We start from the raw sequence: 21,376 nt of genomic DNA, 5'->3' as shown, positions 1-21,376 counted from the left end.
CCACTTTATTCGACAGTTAATGAGAAATGAGGGTAGATGAGAAATGGAAGATGGTTCCATTTATTCGACACTTTCATATCCATTTATTTAAATATTTTTCCACAACTGCACAATTAATTCCCTCCTGACTACTCTCTTTTGGACATACTACCATGGAGCCGCATTTTAAAAGAGATTGGAAGAAGCTTTCAAGCTGGGAATAGTTTCCAATTTAAAACTAACTAAATTTCAATGCATATCATTCAAACAAGTTCAAATGGTCCCAAACTAAAGAGCCAATATTTGAGAACTCAATTACCATCCATTTAAATTCTCATCCTTCTTATTTCTTGCTTTTCCACATCTCAAACAATATGGAGAATTTAATAATGAAATTGGGTCCTTACGCTTCATCTTGACATGAGAATCATGTAGAAAAACTAAAAACTAAATTTGAATTAGCTAGAGAATATTACAACTCCTACAAAAGGTTTTGTTGGTATCAATCCTAATTTGACCCAAAGTTCCCCATTAATGTCAAAATCTCGAACACCAATTGGCACCACAATTGGTATAATGCCAAACTTTAGTGATAGCATTAAAAGCATACGGGGCACCTCCACTTTAACGAAGACCGATTTGATACGTGGATGAAATCAAACAAAATATCTGCGGTTAGTTACAATATTTAGCATACAAGTTTCAAAGAAAATAATTAAATACCTAGAGTATCCATAAAGAAGTATAAAGGTTCAAATCTAACGATTGAGGCAATAGCTCATACCCAGTAATAATAGAGGAAAGTAGTAAAACACACTTGCCTTCATGAACATTAAGGTAAGACCCAATTCCGTGGCCTGTACCAAGCCGATAATCAAGACCATTTTTCTATAGTGGAACTCAAGCAAGAATGACAAGGGCATTACCTGAAGGAAAATGAACATGTACCTTCCTATCACACAATCTTACAAGAATATAGTCAATACATTTCACTTAAAATAAAATATATAATTTAAAAAAATAAAATAAAATACCGATGGTTCCATTAGGAAATTGAGCATTCCCAAGTGCAATATGACCCTTGAGGACCTACAAAATGAAGCAAACAAAATTACTTTGCAAGACTTGAAAAAATATAATAATAATAATGATAATAAAAAGGAAAAATAAAATAGATTAGCACTTACTGCAGTATAGCGTTTTCAACTATATCACTTTTTAACAAGAACATTTGAAAGTAGTTGATAAAGTAGGAATTAACATATCCATGTCAATGTTCATTTTAAAAGTGAAAAACCCTTTATTTCTCTTGATATATTGGAATTTGTTATGCATAGAACGTCATGCTAGCTTTTGAAAGTGGTTGCTAAAGTAGGAATGAACATATTGATGTCAAAGTTCATTTGAAATTGGAAAACACTTTATTTATCTTTATATGGTGAAATTTGCCATGCTTGCTTCAAAAGCAGGTTGTGCCCATGCAACACAACTTAAGAACCATTACCACTCATGTGCATAAATGACAATGTCAGAGATACCTCTTTGAAGTTCACAGATATCATATAGAATTTTCAACCATTACCACTTATTATCATATGGAATTTTCATTTGAAGTTCATAGTACCTTTTTTACTGAACGAAAACTCTCCAGCTTATCGCTTGTAGTCACCTCTGTCAGTTTAAGTGTTTGCCTGCAATCATTGCATCATTATTTGATTAGTGTGTATTGAAACTGCACAAGCAGAGCATTGCATGTAGAAACATAGAAATATAAACAAGCTATGTACTGACAAGTTGTCTGATATGGTTTATGTTCTTTTACATTCCTCTTTCAGGCAATATTTAGGCCACAATACATCTCAACTAGTAGTTCAATCAAATGTTAGATGTTGCATAACAACCTAAAAAAACAAAAAAACAAAAAACAAAAAATGAACTTACAATTGCTTTTTCTTAGTCACTTCGTCTCCCTCCAAGAAGTAACCAGAAACCCCATATATCTCCTGCATCTTTATATGCACTAAAAGCTTAGACATCTTTTTATTTATTTATTTATTTTTTTGTTTTATTGTTTTCATAAAAAGCTTTTCCTCCAAAAAGGGTATATTGACTACTTGTCCAAGAAATAAACAGATGCACAAGTTTCACGGACTACCTGCTTATCCAACCAGACAAGATAATGCACCACTGCAAAGCCATCTCGAATGTGTGCTTTTTTCAAACCTTCCAAATCCACTGGGTTCTAAGTTTTTAAATTATCAGTTGTAAATAAAATAAGGAAGAATCAGAATTCAAACCAAATAAATTGATTGCAAAAAGTTTATTCTTTCTAAGATATCAATTTGCAAATAGAAAATTAAATGTGACATGTTTTTACTGGAAAATGAACAAAAGTCAAATTCTTGGATAAAATCATAGGTTTAATTATATCAAGTTTTTAAACATTTTAAATTTCCTCGTTATAAAGGGTTGTCTGACTATTTGAGGGCTATCTCTAATTTGCGTAGCCACCTTGTCTTTTAAAAGGCAAGGTATAAAGTTCAATAAAGCATCTAAGAAAAGAAGTAACCATCCCTTAAAAAGAACAAACTTATAAGAACTGCCAAATTTAAAAATAACTTCTTGTCTTCTACATATTGTCTAAGAAATATGAAATGGACATTTTACATATTACATCTTGACATATGTCCAACTGTATGCACCAATCAAAATATGTATCTTAAATATGAAAAGAAATCCATGACAAGAAATGCACGGTCAAGTTTAACATACCTATCAAACATGCTCTGTAGTATGCACCAATTTAAGGTCCACTCAATGGTTTTAGTCAGTATCAAACGATGGCGCTTTCCCTTTGAACCAGATTTGACAGTTGGACCAGCACCAGGGACCCATTTTGAGATTGGAAATGTAAGTACTCCTTTGTTAAGCATTCCAATCAATTAGTTTTCCTTCTGCATCAATCGCATCACAACATCATGAGCAGAAAGATCCTTAACCACACAGAGCTATTGCGAACTTTGTAGCTGGACAACCTTTTCAAGAATCGCTGCCCATGGCATGGTTTGAATTTCATTATCTGTAACATCAAGACTGCAAGAAAACATAATAATCAACATGTTGTTATGTACCTCAGGATACAAGCTTCAGGAAATTATAACTTAAATGAATAATTTAACAACAACGGTTACTTAAATGTATGTTACCTGTGGCGAGGGATAAAAAGTTGTAGCAATCAATGTCTAGATACCTTTGATCAGGCCTGAGCCTTAAATCTATAGGGGACAACTTTTCCTGCAACTAAAATCAAGATTAAGAAGTCCTCATCCACTCACACAATAGTAAAATTAAAAGCACTTGAGTGATTTTATTTTGTTTGCATGTTCTAAAATCTCTTGTCATCAATTCATGTCCATGCTAAAAATGCAATTGGGAAAAAGAAAAAAAGAAAGAAAAAATGTTCCAGTGTAGTGTTTCAAACCAGGGCATTAAGTAATAGTAATGAAGTCATCGAAACTACCTTTAATCCTAGGGTGAGTTCATTCATGGTGATGGCAAAGCATGGTAAGTTATATCTTGTAGGAAATTGGGGTGGCTTGCTCCTCTTCCAAAGCAACTGGGCATCAGGTCATGACTCCAATCCTTTTCCCTTCCAGAACAATTTCCATCCACATAATGCATGCTCTCATCCCATTTTCCAAATAGTATTGCTATTGTTTTCCACTTCTATCTTGAACTAAACCATGTACCTGACCAAAAAAGAAAACAGCAATAATTTTAAAAGAACAATCTTTAAGCTTGTTAACAATATTATAGTACTTATTAATAGAATATATACCCTCAATCCATTCTGTTCACCCAAAAATAGAATCCTTTGGTTTGATGTATTTATTTCAAAAAAAAAAAAAAAAGGGGCTTTCTTCTAGAAGCAAGATAAAACCAAAGGGGTAAGAAAATGATTCATGCTCCGCCTCTCATAATCCATACATATTGTTCTTGCAGACAACTTCAACTTCCATAAAGGATTAACTAATAAAAATTTCTATTGCTGTCAACTCCAACCCCTTTGGAGGATTTGAAGTTGGTATCATCATATTCAGAAACTAAAGGAATTATATTTCCAATATAATGGGATTATAAGCTGTCCAGACTTTATTATATATTAGGCTTTCAAAAAAATAAAATAAAATAAAATAAATCCTTTGTCAACAAATATGGAGAGAGATTCAATAATTTGATAGCCTCCACCTAGTATAATTTCAGTCAAAATAAATTAAAGTTATTAAACAACATAATTATATTTCATTCCACAAAGAAACAAACCAAACAATTGAAGAAGTTATGCCAAATTACGTTCCTAGAGAAAAAAATTGCCATGCTTTTTTTCAGTCATCCAAGAAGACCTCCAAATATCCATATAAAACTATATGCAAGTAAAGCATTTGAAAATTAAAAGATAAAGAAAGAATACCTAGTGAGGATTTTGGTCAATGATAGATTGCTCCTTGAATTTCAACTTGCAAGATTAGTTATGATTCCCTTGTATACGCATTGTACCACAGTGGTCACAATAGAGCTTTCCCAATATAAAGTTGTTAATTGATGTTGTAACCTGGCAGAAAAAAGAACAGAAACACAACAAAGAATAAATAATATAAAAAATATTTTTTTTTAACAAAAAAGAAAAGAAAAAAGGGAATATTAGTTGAATCATTAGTCATTTCCTTACTCCATTGAAAAATTTCTCTGTCGTCAAATTCCACCATTAAAAGAACAACATGATCAAGCTGAATTGAGCGACCCTAAAATTTACTCTTCAAATTGCTATCACCCCAAAATTTCCATCCTTTACCCTCACAGTGGCAAGCAACAATCATTGGATGATGACTGACCTGACACCAAAAAGATGAAGAATATTCAGTATGTATGCATAAGGTTTTGAATGTCCAGAGTCTGTTAAAGGAAGTATACAAGATAGATTAAACCTAGGTACCATTTGTTCTTCCTCCTTTCCTCCCTCACAATCTAGTACTTACAGGGCTACTTTCTATAGAGGATTACGCTAACTTCAGCTATTGGCAGCTATATATTCTACACTATTTTGGCTGAGGTAGTCATCTTTAGGTGAAAATAATTACTGGTCTTGATATCATAAAAATAAGCATGAACTTCCTTTTCTCTCACAATAACTCCTATTGCTCTCTCCAAAATTTATAAAGCTATCCTTTTTATTGTCACTGCAGCACATACCATAATGATGTCATCAATTTTCCTTTTCAAATTATGTATAGTAATGCTTGAGTGCGATATATGCATTTATGTTTAAGATGAAATATGCATACCACATTGTGTCTAGCTTTTAAATACAAATGATTTATATAAAACTAGCCAAAGTGCTCCTAGTATGAAATTTGTTTGAAGCAGAACTGTAGGTTAGCGTTTGAAGGCTCACCAAACCTCCTTTTATAAGGAATCCCATTGGACTGAGTTTCAAATCACAGTTTCTCCTATTTCCATGCCCTAACAAAAAAAAAAAAAAATTGCATGGGTTTGGAAAATTTTTTGAAGCAATACCTGATTCAAGTGAGAAATGGATGAGAAATTATAGGAGATACCCTGGGACAATGTAGCTTGAAATTGCCATGGTTCAGACAAAATGTCAGAAACAAAAGAGAAAAGAAGAACAGGAAAGACAAAAAATGGGGAGGGAAACGAAAAGTTATAATGTGTTTTTCTTTTTCTTTTTTTCTTATGAAATGAAAACTCACCCGAAATGCTTCTTTTGTGTTGGAATTTCGATCGTGCCCTCACTTTGGTCAGGTTTTCGCCACACAACCACTGCCGATTTCCGAAAAGCGCGAACCTTCTCGAATCCTCAATCAGCGACTTGAGGTGGCTTTTCTCCATCTTCGATTCAAATGGTGCTAACCTCTCTCTGCCTCCAATCGCTAGCAACAACCTCATTCTCTCTCACTTTCTCTTCCTCTTTTCTTCATGCTCGTCCAGGTTAGAGAAAAAATAGAATATGTCTCATTAGTTTTTTCCTTTTCTTTTATATTTGAAAAGGGTAATCTAGAAATATTGAAAAATTAAAGGGCAAAACAAAAACATTTGAGATGAGAATGGTAAATATCCTTATAGCCCTTTAAAAAAGGGTATTGGATCAAATTCCCCTAACTTATATGGACTGAAGCTAAAGAAAACTAATTGGGCTTGATCCAAATACAGCGTGGGACAAGTATGAATGAAAAAAGGAATGGTTGTGATTTATGAAGAAAGGAATGGTCCTGATTTATGAATATGACCATTCAACGTGTAAAAAAATTACAAAGCATGCATTCACTTTTCTGTTAGTGACCAAGTACATTGCCTTTGCATGAAGGAAAACTGGTTTAATGTCTTCAAGCAAAGGCAGCAGTAGCAGTCAAAAAATGTGTAAAATTTGAAATTGACATGGTTCTGTTTAGAAATATATAGTTTTTATTATATATGAGTTGGTTTTTTATTTACATTAATTGAAAAAAAAGGTAAATCGTTCTGTCTAAATAAACGACCGTAGTGTACTTGAAATTTAACAAATAATATTATATGGATAACTAAAATACTGTTCATTCAACTGTAGCCTTACGTTCTGTTTGCAGAGCTAATTTTATGTTGTGTACTTGAAATTTCAGTTCTATGGTGTGTTTGTTTTTTGCACATATTTTAAAATGAGCTTATCTTAATTCAATTAAGACATTTTTTTAACTTAAGGTTTAATTTAAGATATTTGAAAATGACATATTTGATAGCTTATATCATATTCAAAATGTTTCTTTTTTCTTTCTTTTTTTCTGAATAAATTTGTCAAAATTATATCAATCGAAAACAACATAATTCAACTTTATGCTTAAAGTGGCCAGTCTGGATTCTTGGATCGGCCGAACAGGCTTGGGTCTTGATACCAGGAATGGCTAAACGAATCCCAGCATATGAGATGGCCGAAGAGGTTCAAGATCTAGATCCCAAGCCCAAGCACAGTCTTTCACAGTACTGGGACAATAAAAACTGATACAATTTTATTTTAAAATAGATTAATAACAAGCATGCATCCTTGATTTCCGTCCAATAATATTAATAATGTGGGTCAAAAGAATTAAGTTCAAACTATTTCAAAATAATTTTATTTAATCAAAAATATATTTTTGAAGGTGATTACTTATTTGATCCACCTGCATCGATCTTTTGATAAAAACATAATTACATGAATTGACTTTAAAAATTCCTCAAATTAACTTTTTTACTTTTTTCTAATATATTCAATTTATTATGTGATTTTACAGAAATTTAACTTATATTATTTTTAACCGATCACAATTTTTATTATTATTTTTTGTAATTATATATGTATATATCTAAATTACATATTAATATATCATTTATCATGAGGTTTTGGTTTTTTCAGGCACTTTTGTTTCCGTTTTGTATTGTGCCAGCTACATTTTTGTCAACGTTACTGTCCAAAAAGGTAAATGTACGTTCTTTTTTTATTATTCTTATTACTTTTATTTATTTATTTATTTTTAAGGATAGAGGAAGTAGAAAAAGAAGCAAAGGACGACGTTTGGTTCTTGTTTTTGTGCATATGAGAGTCTGTGGCTGTGATAGAAAGGAGAAGAGAAAGAGAGAGCCGGTAGCCGGTTGTGAGAGACAGGAGGAATTGGTTATGTGTCATGTGACCTGAAATGTAATCCACGTGGCGAGAAACGAGTTGAAGGAGTACTGATTGGGTTAGTACTCCTGGAGTACCAGAAATTTTTTCTATATAATTGCCTTTTTTTCATGGCTCTGGATGGTGGAGCCCGTTTTAATTTCCGAGTCCGATGATTGAAGCTTTATAATAATTTTTTTTTTTTTTTTAAATTCATATATACCGGTTTTCTATTATGCTAAAGCGTGGGCCAAGTTTTTATTTATTTTTTGTTTTTTTGTATTTATTGTTTCGATCTGAAACGTGGGCCAAATATGGAACATAACCATTCAACTTGTTTAATTAGCTGTCGAGGAATTTAAAAAAAATAAAAAATAAAAAATGTTGCATTGACGGAATTAAGTATGCATTGACTTGTATAAAAGGAAATAATGACTCAATGTTATAGAAATATGCTTTAGCTGTAGGCAGTATTTGCGTCATTTAAATGTGTAACATTTCAAATTGATGTGATGCTTTTTATGGCATTATATTATTGTCCATCAATTTCTATTGTTTATAAATTAGTTTTTGGTTTACATTACAGTAATCCCTACTTTCCCCCTTTATCAAGCTTTTGAAATAAGCTAATTTTTGGATTCAGTATTCTCAAAATAAGTTTTCTAAAATTAGTTTTTATGATGTAATTTTATCCTATAAATTAAAGATAAATTTATCTTTATAGAAAATCCATGTAACTAGTTAAAAGGATTAGAAAAATCTTTAGCCTATTCTCTAAATCTCTCAATCGTGATCTTGCTCTAGCTCTCGGATTCTAATTCTCAGCATAATTTTGTTTCGATTATATATGTGTTATACAAGTGTCAGCTATTTATACAACTATAATAACAAATCTCCCTAACCAACTAACAAGTTGATGATATGGCAGTCTTATAACAACTAACAACATAAGTTAGTGAAAGGGCATTAGTTTGGTCTTTGCAGATAACAAATAATGGGTTATGAGATAGATGGATACTGCTGCTAAATGTCTCTAAAGGCCAACTTTTGCTAATCTATCCACATTTTCTCTCTGTGTTTTTGCTTTTTTTGCTTGGATCTATCCACATTTTCTCACACATTATCCAACGAGGCCAATCAATCTACATTTTGAGTCTAATATCTCATATTATCCAAGGAGGCAATGCTCATCAGTCAAGATTTTGAGAAGGGGAATGCTTTTACGCGTGTGTTTGGATTTTTTTTATTTTCTTCTGCGGCTCTGCCTTTTTATGGTTCAATGATAAATCCAATTAAAATAAATAAATAAATAGATACGTGGCAATTTTTCCTTGGTACATATTGAATTTTTCACCATCAGTCATCTAGCTATCTTTTTGTGTTAAAAAATAATTACAATAAAATAAAGGACAATTTCACAAACTTCACCATTGCATACTAAATACCAATTCTTTTTATTTATTTATTTATTTTTTCCTTTTTTGTTTTTTTTGGCAGAAAGTTTAAAATTACATGGAAATTTAAGACTCCAAGCCGCCAATTTCTTCTTCCTTTTTTATTTTTATTTTATTTTTATCCTTCTTTTTCATTTTCAATTTTTTCCTTTTGGCTAAGATCCAAACTGCAACCAATTTTGCACTGTCAATGACAATGGTTGACATGGAGTAGGCTAATAGCATCTCCAATAAGCTCTTTAAAAATCTTTTATTTATTTATTTTATTTTAAAGAATTATACCTATTTTTTTTAACTCCTATGGTTTTTTAAATTAAAAAATTGAAATTAAAAATGAAGCTTAACTCTTCAAATTTAAAGTATCAAACCCATTCTTTATAGAAAATTTTTAATAAAGCCATTTATTGTCATACAATTTTTTTGTGCACATTTACCATTAAGTTTATTATTTTTATTTCATATTTTAATTTTTTTAAATACTAATTTGGTGTAAAAAGGAGTAAAAAAAAAACAAAAATACAAAATGTAAATCATTATTGTTTATTGAAAAATGCAAAATAAAGGGCAAATTTAAAAAGTGATATTGGAGTTGGAAAAAAACTCATATTCTTTAGGTTTTAAAATTTTCAATATGCTTTAAAAATAAAAAGCACCATCGATGCTTAAGTAGCTATGTGACAATTGAATACCCTTGTGACAAAATTTAGAATGAAGCAAGGCAAAATTCATATATTATGCACATACAAACAATGATAGAATCCCCCTTAAAATGGTAAATAAAAATACTACTTCCACCAGTTACAGCTTGACGTTAAAATCTACATTCTCTATATTACGTATATTGAGGACAAATAATGGCAAACAATGGCTAAATTAATTTGGCATCTAGAAGCAATTTAGTTCTTAAGGAGTATGTTCCCCATAAAACTGGAAGCTTGGAAACTTTCCAAACCGAATGGGCTTTATAGATGATCCTGTTTGGGGAATTGATATTATATTCCAATTCCACTTACTTTTGGAGAATTTCTCATCTTCATCCCCATCCCAAAGATGCAGAACAGAAATACATCGCCAAATCATGATGAAGACTGGAATTCTTAAATTCCAAAATTGAAACTAGCCAAAAACGATCACAAGCTTCACCAAAATTCCAACTTGGATATCAAAGTTTTCTGTGCAAATTTATCAAGCTCAAGCTACATCAGCAAAATCGAAATTCGGACAGATGGTTGCAAGTTTTTCAGCAAAGCAAGTTAAACAGCAGATATGACATTGCCAAATATCATTAATTACCACTACTAGCTGCGCAATATAGTCGAAATCAATGCCAAACCATGACTCAGATCTAAGAATATGACTCATCTAAAAATATGCACCTGTATGCTCAATTGACATGAATCACTTGCTGTTAATGAAGGCCCTTTTTTTCTTTTTTTACTTTTTTTTAGTCATAGAATACAGCGTAGTGATAAAGGCACCAAACCTTCTAGAACCTTCCTATTAAGTTTACTTTAGAATTCATTTTCTTCGGAAATCCCAATTATTTTGTTAACTGAAAAAACCCAAATAAAAAAATTATCATCAACTTTTTGCCATGTACCGCACAAGAATTGAACGCATAAGCAGCCAAAATCTACATTTATAAGTAGTGTATACAGACGAAATTGACAAAATTCAGCTAAAAAGGATAATTTGAGGCTTACAGTGAATCCAGATAAATTTGCTACTAATTATTTCAATTGCCATCATCTTGCTCATCCATCTCCTCAAGGATAACATATTTTGCACCGGCATTGTCTGAGAGTGGATCCATTGTATCGCCTTCACTTGTATGACCCGATTGTAGCTTGTGGTATCTAAAAAGTAAAAGAAATTGAATTGATCAAGATAAAGCTGCTAGTAGATGACTCAATTAGAATATAAATACAGAAGGTTAAGTAAAAATTCAGGATCAGGCTCATGTAGCCACAGTTTCACATTCAGGCTTAAATACTCATCATCTCTAACTGTTCCCATGTCTTAAAACTAGAAAGTTATGGGCACTATAATTATAAATTCTAGGAATTCATCAATCAGGAAGAAAATACTACATAAAAAAGGGAATCCATATGATCAAAACAATACCAAAGGTTAACAATCACAAAATATACAACAACAGCTTAAGTTAAGAGAAAACCATGTGCAACAAGGCACTCGATTGCCAATAGGGTTTCAGTTGAATGGTCAGTACTGGAGTAAGACACTCCTTTTATACCTTTTGTAAGAGGATACCAAAATTTCATTGGTGTAAATTCCAAAAGATGCGGTTCCTCTCATCTAGAGCATGAATTACGCAGGTCCTATTTCTATGCTTTGGAAAAGTGACAAGAAATTGAACCAAAAATGCACCAACATCAATTCTTTTACCACTATTGACCAGCACCCCTCTCCTCCGCCAACCCCCCAAAAATATATATATGTATCAGATATCCTATCGCTAATTTAATTTTTGTTTAAAATATTTTTTCTAAGATGCATAACTACATTTAAACTGCCCAACAAAACTACAATAAGAAAAGGATTGAACATCCAAAGCAGCTGGATTGCCAATCAATACCAAAATGCTATTGATATTTAATGATAATTATCAACTGATCAAATTCATAGAAAATGCCACAACAAAATTTCCAGATAAAGTTCCCTAAGGAATTTTAACAATTAAAGATGAAAAATGTTACGTGGTTGAAATGTACAGCAAGCATAAGTCTATCAATCTTTCAAACACTATAAGGCGGCGTTTGCAACAATTACTTTTGGTCTTATTCTGAACGAGTACTAAATCAAATTATAAGCATGTATTAGCATTTGAAGTCCCACCAGGAAATCATAGTGCAACATCCTAGTCTATAACATCCCATTCCGATTACAACAGAAACAAATTTTTTTTTATACTTATCATAGAACAACAAATTTAAGTTGACATTGCCTTAAACAGTTTAAACCCATTTTCTCTATTATTCCTTCAGGACAGGAATTATGACCAGGATAAAAATAAACTTTCCACAGTATTTCATGTGAATTCAGACAGCTCATAATGCGAATAGGGAGTAAAAAGATGGTGAAAATGAAGATCAGAAAGTATAAGATTATGGGTCCTACTACATTCTTTGTTCTTCTGAAGAACTACTACATAACAATAATATGCCATTCCTTCGATTTGCTTTAAGCAAAAAATAAAATAAATAAATAAATAAAATAAAATAAAATAAATAGGAATTTAGTAAATTGAAACCAAAAGAAGCAAGCTCAACTTGCTATTCTTCCCTCTATAGAACTTGCAAAGTGAAGTGGCTGCTCGCTTAGAAACATAGCACCACAAATGAGTGTCAACATTCCATAATGTAAATTACTCCAAACACTGTTTTGAAAAGTTGATATTGATGCCAATTGCTCACTAACTACATAAAGCAGAGCAGGTAGATGGTAGCACCATCCACCGGTCAATTTAAAATTCTCCATAAATGAATGGAAACATTTCTACCTTGTATAACACGCAACTCTATGAAAACAGTAGCAAGAGCATATTCATCATCTAATACAGTTATATTCCATCATCAAAAACAAGGAAAATTTAAGAGGGTATTTTTCTCAAAGACAAATAGAAAAATATGACTTACTTGTGCCAGTTGAATAAACCAACACCAACCATAATTGTGAAAAGACCAGCTCCTTTCAACCAGGTAAATTCATCATGGAAGTAAAAGACTGCAACCTAAGCAAAAACAAAATATAAATTAATGCTTAAGAAGCAACATGCTCTGAGAATATTTTGATCAGGGCAGAAAATCAATTAACCATCAAAACAAAACATTGTATGCCATACTCATATTTCCAACTTCAATGCAGTATACCACTGACAGTTGAAATCTTTCTATTCAAACCCACAGTAAGAAAGCAAAGAGTAAGAAAGCAAAGAGAGTTCTAAAAATACACTGGCAGAAAAACAAAGTTTAGTCAAAATTTTGGAAAGACTGGCATAGAAGAAGTGGACTCTCTGGCAGACTGGCACTTCCTTTCTTGGTTCAAGAGAGTTTTGATAGGATGGATTTCTCTTCCTCCTTGTACTTTGGTTTTTTATTTATAAAATCCATCTATCTATTAATAGAGAAAAACAATAATAATAAGGTTAAGCATTCGTTCCATAAAAGTATTAATTTTGGCATTAGAATACCTTTAGAAGCCCAATAACTGATGTAAAACAGGAGAAGACTATTCAATAGTTATGACTTATTTTATAGGTATTTTAGAAAATAGAGTTCCCTATATGTTGGAGCCTGGATACAGTTTATATTAAATTAAGGTTCCTGATATTGGATTAGGATTCTCTATTATGTTTGCAGGCTTAATTATAAACCTGATAGTATATTACTCGACTATAACAGTTATTTTTCTTAATTTCTTCCATTACTCTACTTTTCTCCCTCTCTTTAGTCTCTTTCTCTTTGGCAATTCTTCCATCAAAGCACTGTGTGTTCAGTAACAAGAAAATAATAAAATAATAAACATTTCATACCAATATAGTGACAGCCTCCTTGACAACAACTGCTATTGTGACTGTGACAGCACTTGTTACTGAGATAAGAACGTATTCTGTTAGCACCTGCAGCAACAGTAATGTTTAATCTTGATACCAGGAATGGCTAAGCGAATCCCAGTACATGAGACGGCCGAAGAGGTTCAAGATCTAGATCCCAAACCCGAGCACAGTCTTTCACAATACCGGGACAATAAAAATTGATACAATTTTATTTTAAAATAGATTAATAACAAGCATGCATCCATGATTTCCGTCCAATAATATTAATAATGTGGGTCAAAAGAATTAAGTTCAAACTATTTCAAAATAATTTTATTTAATCAAAAATATATTTTTGAAGGTGATTACTTATTTGATCCACCTGCATCGATCTTTTGATAAAAACATAATTACATGAATTGACTTTAAAAATTCCTCGAATTAACTTTTTTACTTTTTTCTAATATATTCAATTGATTATGTGATTTTTCAGAAATTTAACTTACATTATTTTTAACCGATCACAATTTTTATTATTATTTTTTTGTAATTATATATGTATATATCTAAATGCATATCATCAATATATCATTTATCATGAGTTTTTGGTTTTTTTAGGCACTTTTGTTTCCGTTTTGTATTGTTCCAGCTATATTTTTGTTGACGTTACTGTCCAGAAAGGCAAATTTAATTTTGTACAAGATTTAAAAAATTAATACCAACCGAAATATTGAAAGTTCAAAATATGAAAATTTTCATAAAAATATTAAAAAATATCAAATATTAATAAAAAATTATAAAAAATAATGAAAATTTATTTTATTTTAACTTTTTCAAAAAATAAAAATTTTAAAAAAATATGAAAATTTTTTTGGATATTTTTAATTATGGTTTTGTATATGTTTTTTTTTATTTTTATTATTATTTTTATTTATTTATTTTTAAAGATAGGAAAGGAAGAAAAAGAAGCAAAGGACGACGTTTGGTTCTTGTTTTTGTGCAGATGAGAGACTGTGGCTGTGATAGAAAGGAGAAGAGAAAGAGAGAGCCGGTAGCCGGTTGTGGGAGAGAGGAGGAATTGGTTATGTGTTATGTGACCTGCAAAAAGTAATCCACGTGGCGAGAAATGAGTTGAAGGAGTACTGAGTGGATTAGTTCTCCGGGAGTACTAGAAATGTTTTCTATATAATTGTCTTTTTTTTATGGCCCTGGATGGTGGAGCCCGTCTTAAGTTTCGAGTCCGATGATTGAAGCTTAATAATAAAATATATATATATATATATATATATATTTTTTTAAATTCATATAAAGCGGTTTTCAATCATGCTAAAGCGTGGGCCCAGTTTTTATTTTTTTTTTGTTTTTTTGTATTTATTGTTTCAATCTAAAACGGGGGCCAAATATGGAACATAACTAGGGGTGGACAAAATCCAATCCAACTCGTTCAATCCGCTCAATCCAATTCATTTTTAATGGTTTGGATTGGATTTTTACATCAATTGGATTAGATTGGGTTCAAAATATTATAAATTATATGGATTGGATTAGTTATGGATTGGAAATATAAATCCAATCTAATCCAATCCATTTCAAATAATATATTATATAACTAAAAAATTATATATTTTTTATTTTTTTCATTTTTATATATTAATTTTAGAATATTTTTTTTATTTTTATATATTAGTTTTTAAATTTTTTTTTCCATTTTTATATATTGATTTTTAATATATATATATATATATATAAATATATATATATATATATATATATATATATATATTTTTTTTTTTTTTCTTTTACATCCCCATATCCCAAATCCTAAATCAAATTGTAAGTTGTAACGCTAAACTAAACATTTATCTTTGTTGCCGCCCACCACCAGTCCATCACCATCACCATAATATATATATTTTTTTTACATCCTCATCATATATATATCTACATATATTGTATACAATTGTTACTTATATATATATATATCTAAATGTTTAAATATAATTTATTGCTAATTTTATTGTTTTGATCTTTGTAGAGCTTACAGAATCAACTAAAATTAGTGAACCTGTCAACGTTGATTGATTTATGATTTACCAAAGTTTTAAAGTTAAAAAAAAAAAGGAATTATGCATTGATTTTTGAGTGAATGAATTTTGACGAATGTATTATTTTACATTATTTGTTCTAACAATTTTAATTTGATTTTATAGGAGTGAGATGATGACATTAATGTTTGCTATTTAATAAGTGCATGATGTGTATCATTTGCTACATTTTCTTCTTTTATTTTCCATTGTAGACTATGTTGTATTATTCTAATTGTATTTTATGTTTGAATAATTATAATTTATTATTTATATTTTATATTTGGAAATTTTTTTATTTGTATTATATATTTATAAATTAGTAAGTTTCAAACCGATCAACCAATCCAAACCAAATCGATCATAAATGGTTTGGTTTGGTTTGGATTTAATACTTCAATGGTTTGGTTTGGATTGTAAATTAAAAAAATCGATATGTATGGATTGGGTTGTATTTCGGTCCAAAACCGAACCAACCCAATCCGTACCCACCCCTAAACATAACCATTCAACTTGTTTAATTAGCTGTCGAGGAAATTTCTTTTTTTTTTTTTTTGCTTTTTTTTTTAAAAAAGTGTTGCATTGGCTGAATTAAGTATGCATTGACTTGTATAAAAGGAAATAATGACTCAATGTTATAGAAATTTGCTTTAGCTGTAGGCAGTATTTATTGTCCATCAATTTCTATTTACAGTAATCCCACTTTCCCCCTTTATCAAGTGTTTGAAATAAACTAATTTTCAGATTCAGTATCCTCGAAATAAATTTTCTAAAATTAGTTTTTATGATGGAATTTTTATCCTATAAATTAAAAGTAAATTTATCTTTATAAAAAATCTACGTAACTAGTTAAAGGATTAGAAAAATCTTTAGCCTATTCTCAGCATAATTTTGTTTCAATTATATATGTGTTATACAAGTGTCAGCTATTTATACAACTATAATAACAAATCTCCCTAACCAACTAACAAGTTGATGATATGGCAGTCTTATAACAACTAACAACATAAGTTAGTGAAAGGGCATTAGTTTGGTCTTTGCAGATAATCAGTTTTCCTTTTTCTAGTTTTTTGCTAATAATGGAAAAATACAGAATTTAAATAGACCTAAGAAATAATTAACGACGTTCCTGCCCCAAGCAATTTCAAAATTACGTTTATTTTGGTTACCATTTCTTTTTTCTAACTTCCAGGAATTTGGATAATCAGTTTGCAGGTGGACCTTATTTTCCACTCCAAAATAATAATAATAATAATAATAATAATAATAATAATCACTTAAAATACTGGAAACTGCATATCTTTTTTCAAAGATTTTCAAATTTCCACCAAGATTGACACAAACCAAACAAGCCTTAAGACCTTAACAAACAGTACATATATCTGTTTAACATGCAAAGGAAATTTAATTAGACTAAAATTACTGAAATGAAGAAGTAAAAACAGGATAACAGTGATAAAAAAAGCAGGGATAAAAGAAAGAAACTGGCTAATTACCGTGCTTGCGATAGAACTGATGGCAACAGTAACGTAGCACCACCATGATTTTGGTACTCCTCACACAATTTCGCACCAGAGAAGCTGTAGTCCAAACCCATTTCATACTCGACATTGGTGACACCCTCCAACACCTTCACCACCATTGACATTGACGGCCTTTTTGCGAAATCAGTTTGCAAACACCAGGCTACAACCTTCATCATGCTAAGAACTTCTTCTTCATTTGCTCGCACATCTTCGCAGCACTTATCAATGAGACCCAGAACTTGATTCTCCTCGTACTTCTTCTTAAACAGAGCAAGTAAGTGCATCGCTTCCTCAGGTTGAGAGCGGTCTATATTTCTGCGTCCACACAATATTTCCATCATCACGATTCCAAAGCTATACACATCTACTTTCTCTGTTATCAGCGAGCTTAACCATTCTGGAGCCAAATAACCTGGTGTACCTCTCATGGTTGTCATGACTTGACTCTGGTCTCGATCCACTAGCTTAGACAACCCAAAATCAGAAACTTTTCCATTAAACTCATCATCTAACAGTATATTTTCTGGCTTGATGTCTAAGTGAATTATCTTCTGACTGCATTCTTCATGGAGATAACTAAGTCCCTTTGCTATGTCAAGAATGATTTTTTTCCTTTGTTGCCAACTTAGCAACAATTCATAGGTCTTATGGAAAATCCATTTATCTAAAGACCCATTAGACATGAATTCGTAAACAAGAAGTCGGTGTGATTTCCCAACACAAAATCCAACCATTTTCACCAAGTTAACATGATGGATGCTGCCAATAGTCGCAACCTCAGCTACAAAGGATTTCTTAATTTGGCCAAACCCATCCAGACGCTTCACTGCGATTTTGGTGCCATCGGTCTGAATCCCTTCAAAAACTGTCCCAAATCCACCCTCACCTAGCTTCCTATTGAAATTCTGTGTCATGGATTTCAAATCCTCATAGGAAAATCTTTTGGGCATTCCTGGAACCTGATCTAAATATTTCTCATTCTCATCATCATCGTCTTGTTTCCTTAGAAACAGTGCTACCAACATTGCAATTAAAGACAATCCGAACATTAAGGATCCAAGGCTGAATCCCAAAACTAAGGAAGGAGTTTTATTTTTCTTCTTCTTGACGCTACTGTTCACAAGAACCGTGTTCTCTTTTGGAGTACTCTGAACTTTAATATAAGTTGTAAACGGATGATAATCAGATCGAGCAGCTTCCTTGTTCACAAAGGAATAGATCTGGGTTTGTAAAAAGCATTTCCCATCATATGAACGAAATATAGCAGCTCTACATGAGCAATTCTTCAAACAAAGCTGTTTGCATGACTCTGGATCGATAATTTCAAGGTCTGTTGTGGAGCTCCAGTCTACAGTCGTACTACTAGTATCCTGCAACTCTAAAAAGCTTTGATACTGTGAGACTTGGCAAGACAAAGGAGTAAATTCAGCACAACCAAGATCTGGGAAACTGTAGTTTATTGGTTGAAAATAATTTGTCTCGCTTCTGTTGTTTGGACAACTACACAATGAATTTATACAAACACCGTATTTACCACAACCCATCGGATATTCGCATTTAGTGATGTTAAGGACATCATCTTCCGGTGCTAAACCATCATAATCATACAGTCGTACATGTCCATCCGACTCCAATCTCATGTAACGTCGATATTGGACTGTCAAATCGTTTGAGATTATCGCAACCTCTTTGTCTTCGCTAGTATTATTAGATACAGGTACATAGAAAACCAAGGCTCCTTCAACAAGTTTAACATAACATGGATTTCCACTCGCCTTTGTAGCATCGTACGCAATATATGGGTTATGACGGTGGTAATAGAATCGGTAATAGTCATACGGAGGATAAGATCCTATGGAAGCAAATAACCCTTCGTTAGTAACAGAGAGTGAATACAAAACCCCTTCAGTCAAGTTTGATGAAGAAGCATTAGCCGTCAGTTTTTGGCCTGCCACCAACTTTTGCCCATAAAGTAGACAGTCAGTGGGGTGATCAAAAGATTGCCATAATATTCCACCATTTTTATCCAAGAGAACGAGATTGCCCATGTCCGTCAAATTTAAGCCCGCAACAGATTTACCTCCTATGTCCGTCGACCAAGTTGCAGTTCCACCAGAATCTTTTAAGACCAAACCAGATGTTGTGAGCTCCAACGTTGCATTCATTTTCACAGGACTGTTGCGGTTAGCAGACCATACAACTTGTGGCACATGGCTTCGCTCTATGTCATATATCCCAAAGTCGCTGCTGCTGTAAAGAATGAAAACGGCGAAAAGATGATCATGGCAATCTCCATTACAGAGGAAGCCACAGCCAAATACTGAGCCTGGGCGTAATCGAGTTGATAGGATGAGTTTCACGCTCGATCCCCCTACGAATATAATGAGATACGGAGAAGAACCGCTGGTCCATGAGATAGAGGGACTTGCTGGCGCAAAATTATGTGGTTGAGATATGACTAACCTGGAATTTTGTTTCATATACAAGGCAAAGGAAAGAAGAATCCATAGCCATGCTCTGCTTAGATCCATAATAATTGTGCTCAATAAATGATAGAACGTATTATGAAAATATAATATAAAAAAGGGAATGGTTGGAGTAAAAATAAATTACAAAAAATTAAGCTTGACTTGCAATAAGCTTATAAATTTAGCAAACAGTAAACTAGAAAAATGAATAAAACAAAAATAATAACCCATGCTATATTTACAATAGCTTTAAAATAATCTGGACAAAATAAAAAATAATAATAATAAACAAAATATTAATATAATAATATAAAAACCTGTTAGATTGGAGTACTTGATTTTCCTTTAACACAGACTCTCTTCTTAATGATTTTCCCTTAACACATATTTTGACTTCAAAAATTTATCAATTTACTTTTTAACTTTTCAAAAATATTTAATTGATATCAACTGTTTATATAATTTTACAGAAATGAACTTATACATTTCTTATATGAATGATATTATATATATATATATATATATTTGTTGTTATTCATGTCAAATATTAGGAACTCATGCTTCTACATAAAACAAAAAATTAATGTTGAAAATTGAGGTTTACAACTTTGGGCTTTTGCTAGAGAATGTAATGGCTTTACCATTTTAGGGTGTCGACAAATGAACATTTGCGGTATTAGTGTGCATAAATTGTTAAAATTTTAAATCAATTAATTTTAATTGTTAAAATTTTATAGCAATTAATTAATTTATTTATTTTGAATTGATTGCAGCTTACATATAACTATAGAGAAATTAATTAACTTATAAATGCTGAATAAGGTCAATCTCTTTCTACTCCACCAAAGCGTCTGCCAAATCTGACATGAGTTATGACCATTGACCCTTCAACGAAGACTTTGGATCAAAAATAGTGAGTCATTGTCATATAAACTTCCCTCCAACAAAGGGTAAGTGGCTTCGTTAGAAAATTTTAAAATTGAAACGGTTTCTTATAGTTATTTAATCGATTTCTATAATAAATTAGCAGTGGTTAACAAAAATTTATATTTTAATTAGCATGTTGATGTATGAATTTTCCCCATCTCTCTTTTTGTGTCATCTTGATCTAAATTCCATCATGAACAACCAGAACATGTCCATAAAACAAGATCAGACCCATCTTAGATGCGGTAGCCTCTTTTTTCTTGTTCATGGGAAGAAAAGAGTGTTGGTTGGGATCCAAATTTATGAACTTTGAAAGAGTCCTTTAAAAGGAAAAATTCCACAGATATTAATTTGACGTGTTTCCTGTACATAGGCAATTTTCCCCCATCAATCACATGTCAGCCTTTTCAATTCCTCTAGTACGAGCCAAAAGTATAACATGACCATTCTACACGTTGCACGCTAAGCTCCAAAACGAAATTATTTATTAAAAAAAAAAAAAAAAGTATGCATTGACTTGTACAAAGGTAATGGTCACTGTCAAGGAAACATCTACTTTTCTTCTAAGAAAAAGGTGGTGGTAGCTTCAATAATGGGTTATGAGATAGATGGATACTGCTGCTAAATGTCTCTAAAGGCCAACTTTTGCTAATCTATCTACATTTTCTCTCTGTGTTTTTGCTTTTTTTGCTT

The 21,376-nt window shown here is 31.6% G+C and overlaps 1 protein-coding gene, 1 long non-coding RNA gene and 1 pseudogene across 2 annotated transcripts; all 3 read right to left on the bottom strand.

Annotated features, from left to right (window-relative positions):
- Positions 1-1,015: 1,015 nt before the first annotated feature.
- LOC132803565 (oxysterol-binding protein-related protein 1C-like) lies at positions 1,016-5,886 on the bottom strand (annotated as a pseudogene).
- A 4,009-nt stretch (positions 5,887-9,895) lies between these two features.
- Positions 9,896-13,808, bottom strand: LOC132803369 (uncharacterized). The gene is made up of 4 exons (XR_009638556.1): positions 13,676-13,808; positions 12,780-12,874; positions 10,827-10,979; positions 9,896-10,295 (listed from the first exon to the last, which is right to left on the bottom strand). It is a non-coding gene; the product is annotated as an uncharacterized LOC132803369 (long non-coding RNA).
- A 3,246-nt stretch (positions 13,809-17,054) lies between these two features.
- On the bottom strand, positions 17,055-19,804 carry LOC107417224 (G-type lectin S-receptor-like serine/threonine-protein kinase SD2-5). Its single transcript, XM_016025825.4, has one exon. It carries the CDS (start codon positions 19,766-19,768, stop codon positions 17,255-17,257), a length of 2,514 nt encoding a protein of 837 aa, XP_015881311.3. The 5' UTR covers positions 19,769-19,804; the 3' UTR covers positions 17,055-17,254.
- Between the last annotated feature and the right edge of the window lie 1,572 nt (positions 19,805-21,376).

The sequence above is a fragment of the Ziziphus jujuba genome, chromosome 4, assembly GCF_031755915.1.
Source record: "Ziziphus jujuba cultivar Dongzao chromosome 4, ASM3175591v1".
NCBI classification, from domain to species: Eukaryota; Viridiplantae; Streptophyta; class Magnoliopsida; order Rosales; family Rhamnaceae; genus Ziziphus; species Ziziphus jujuba.
The sequence above is the reverse complement of the archived record's forward strand: the minus strand, read 5'-3'. Positions and strand labels throughout refer to the sequence as shown.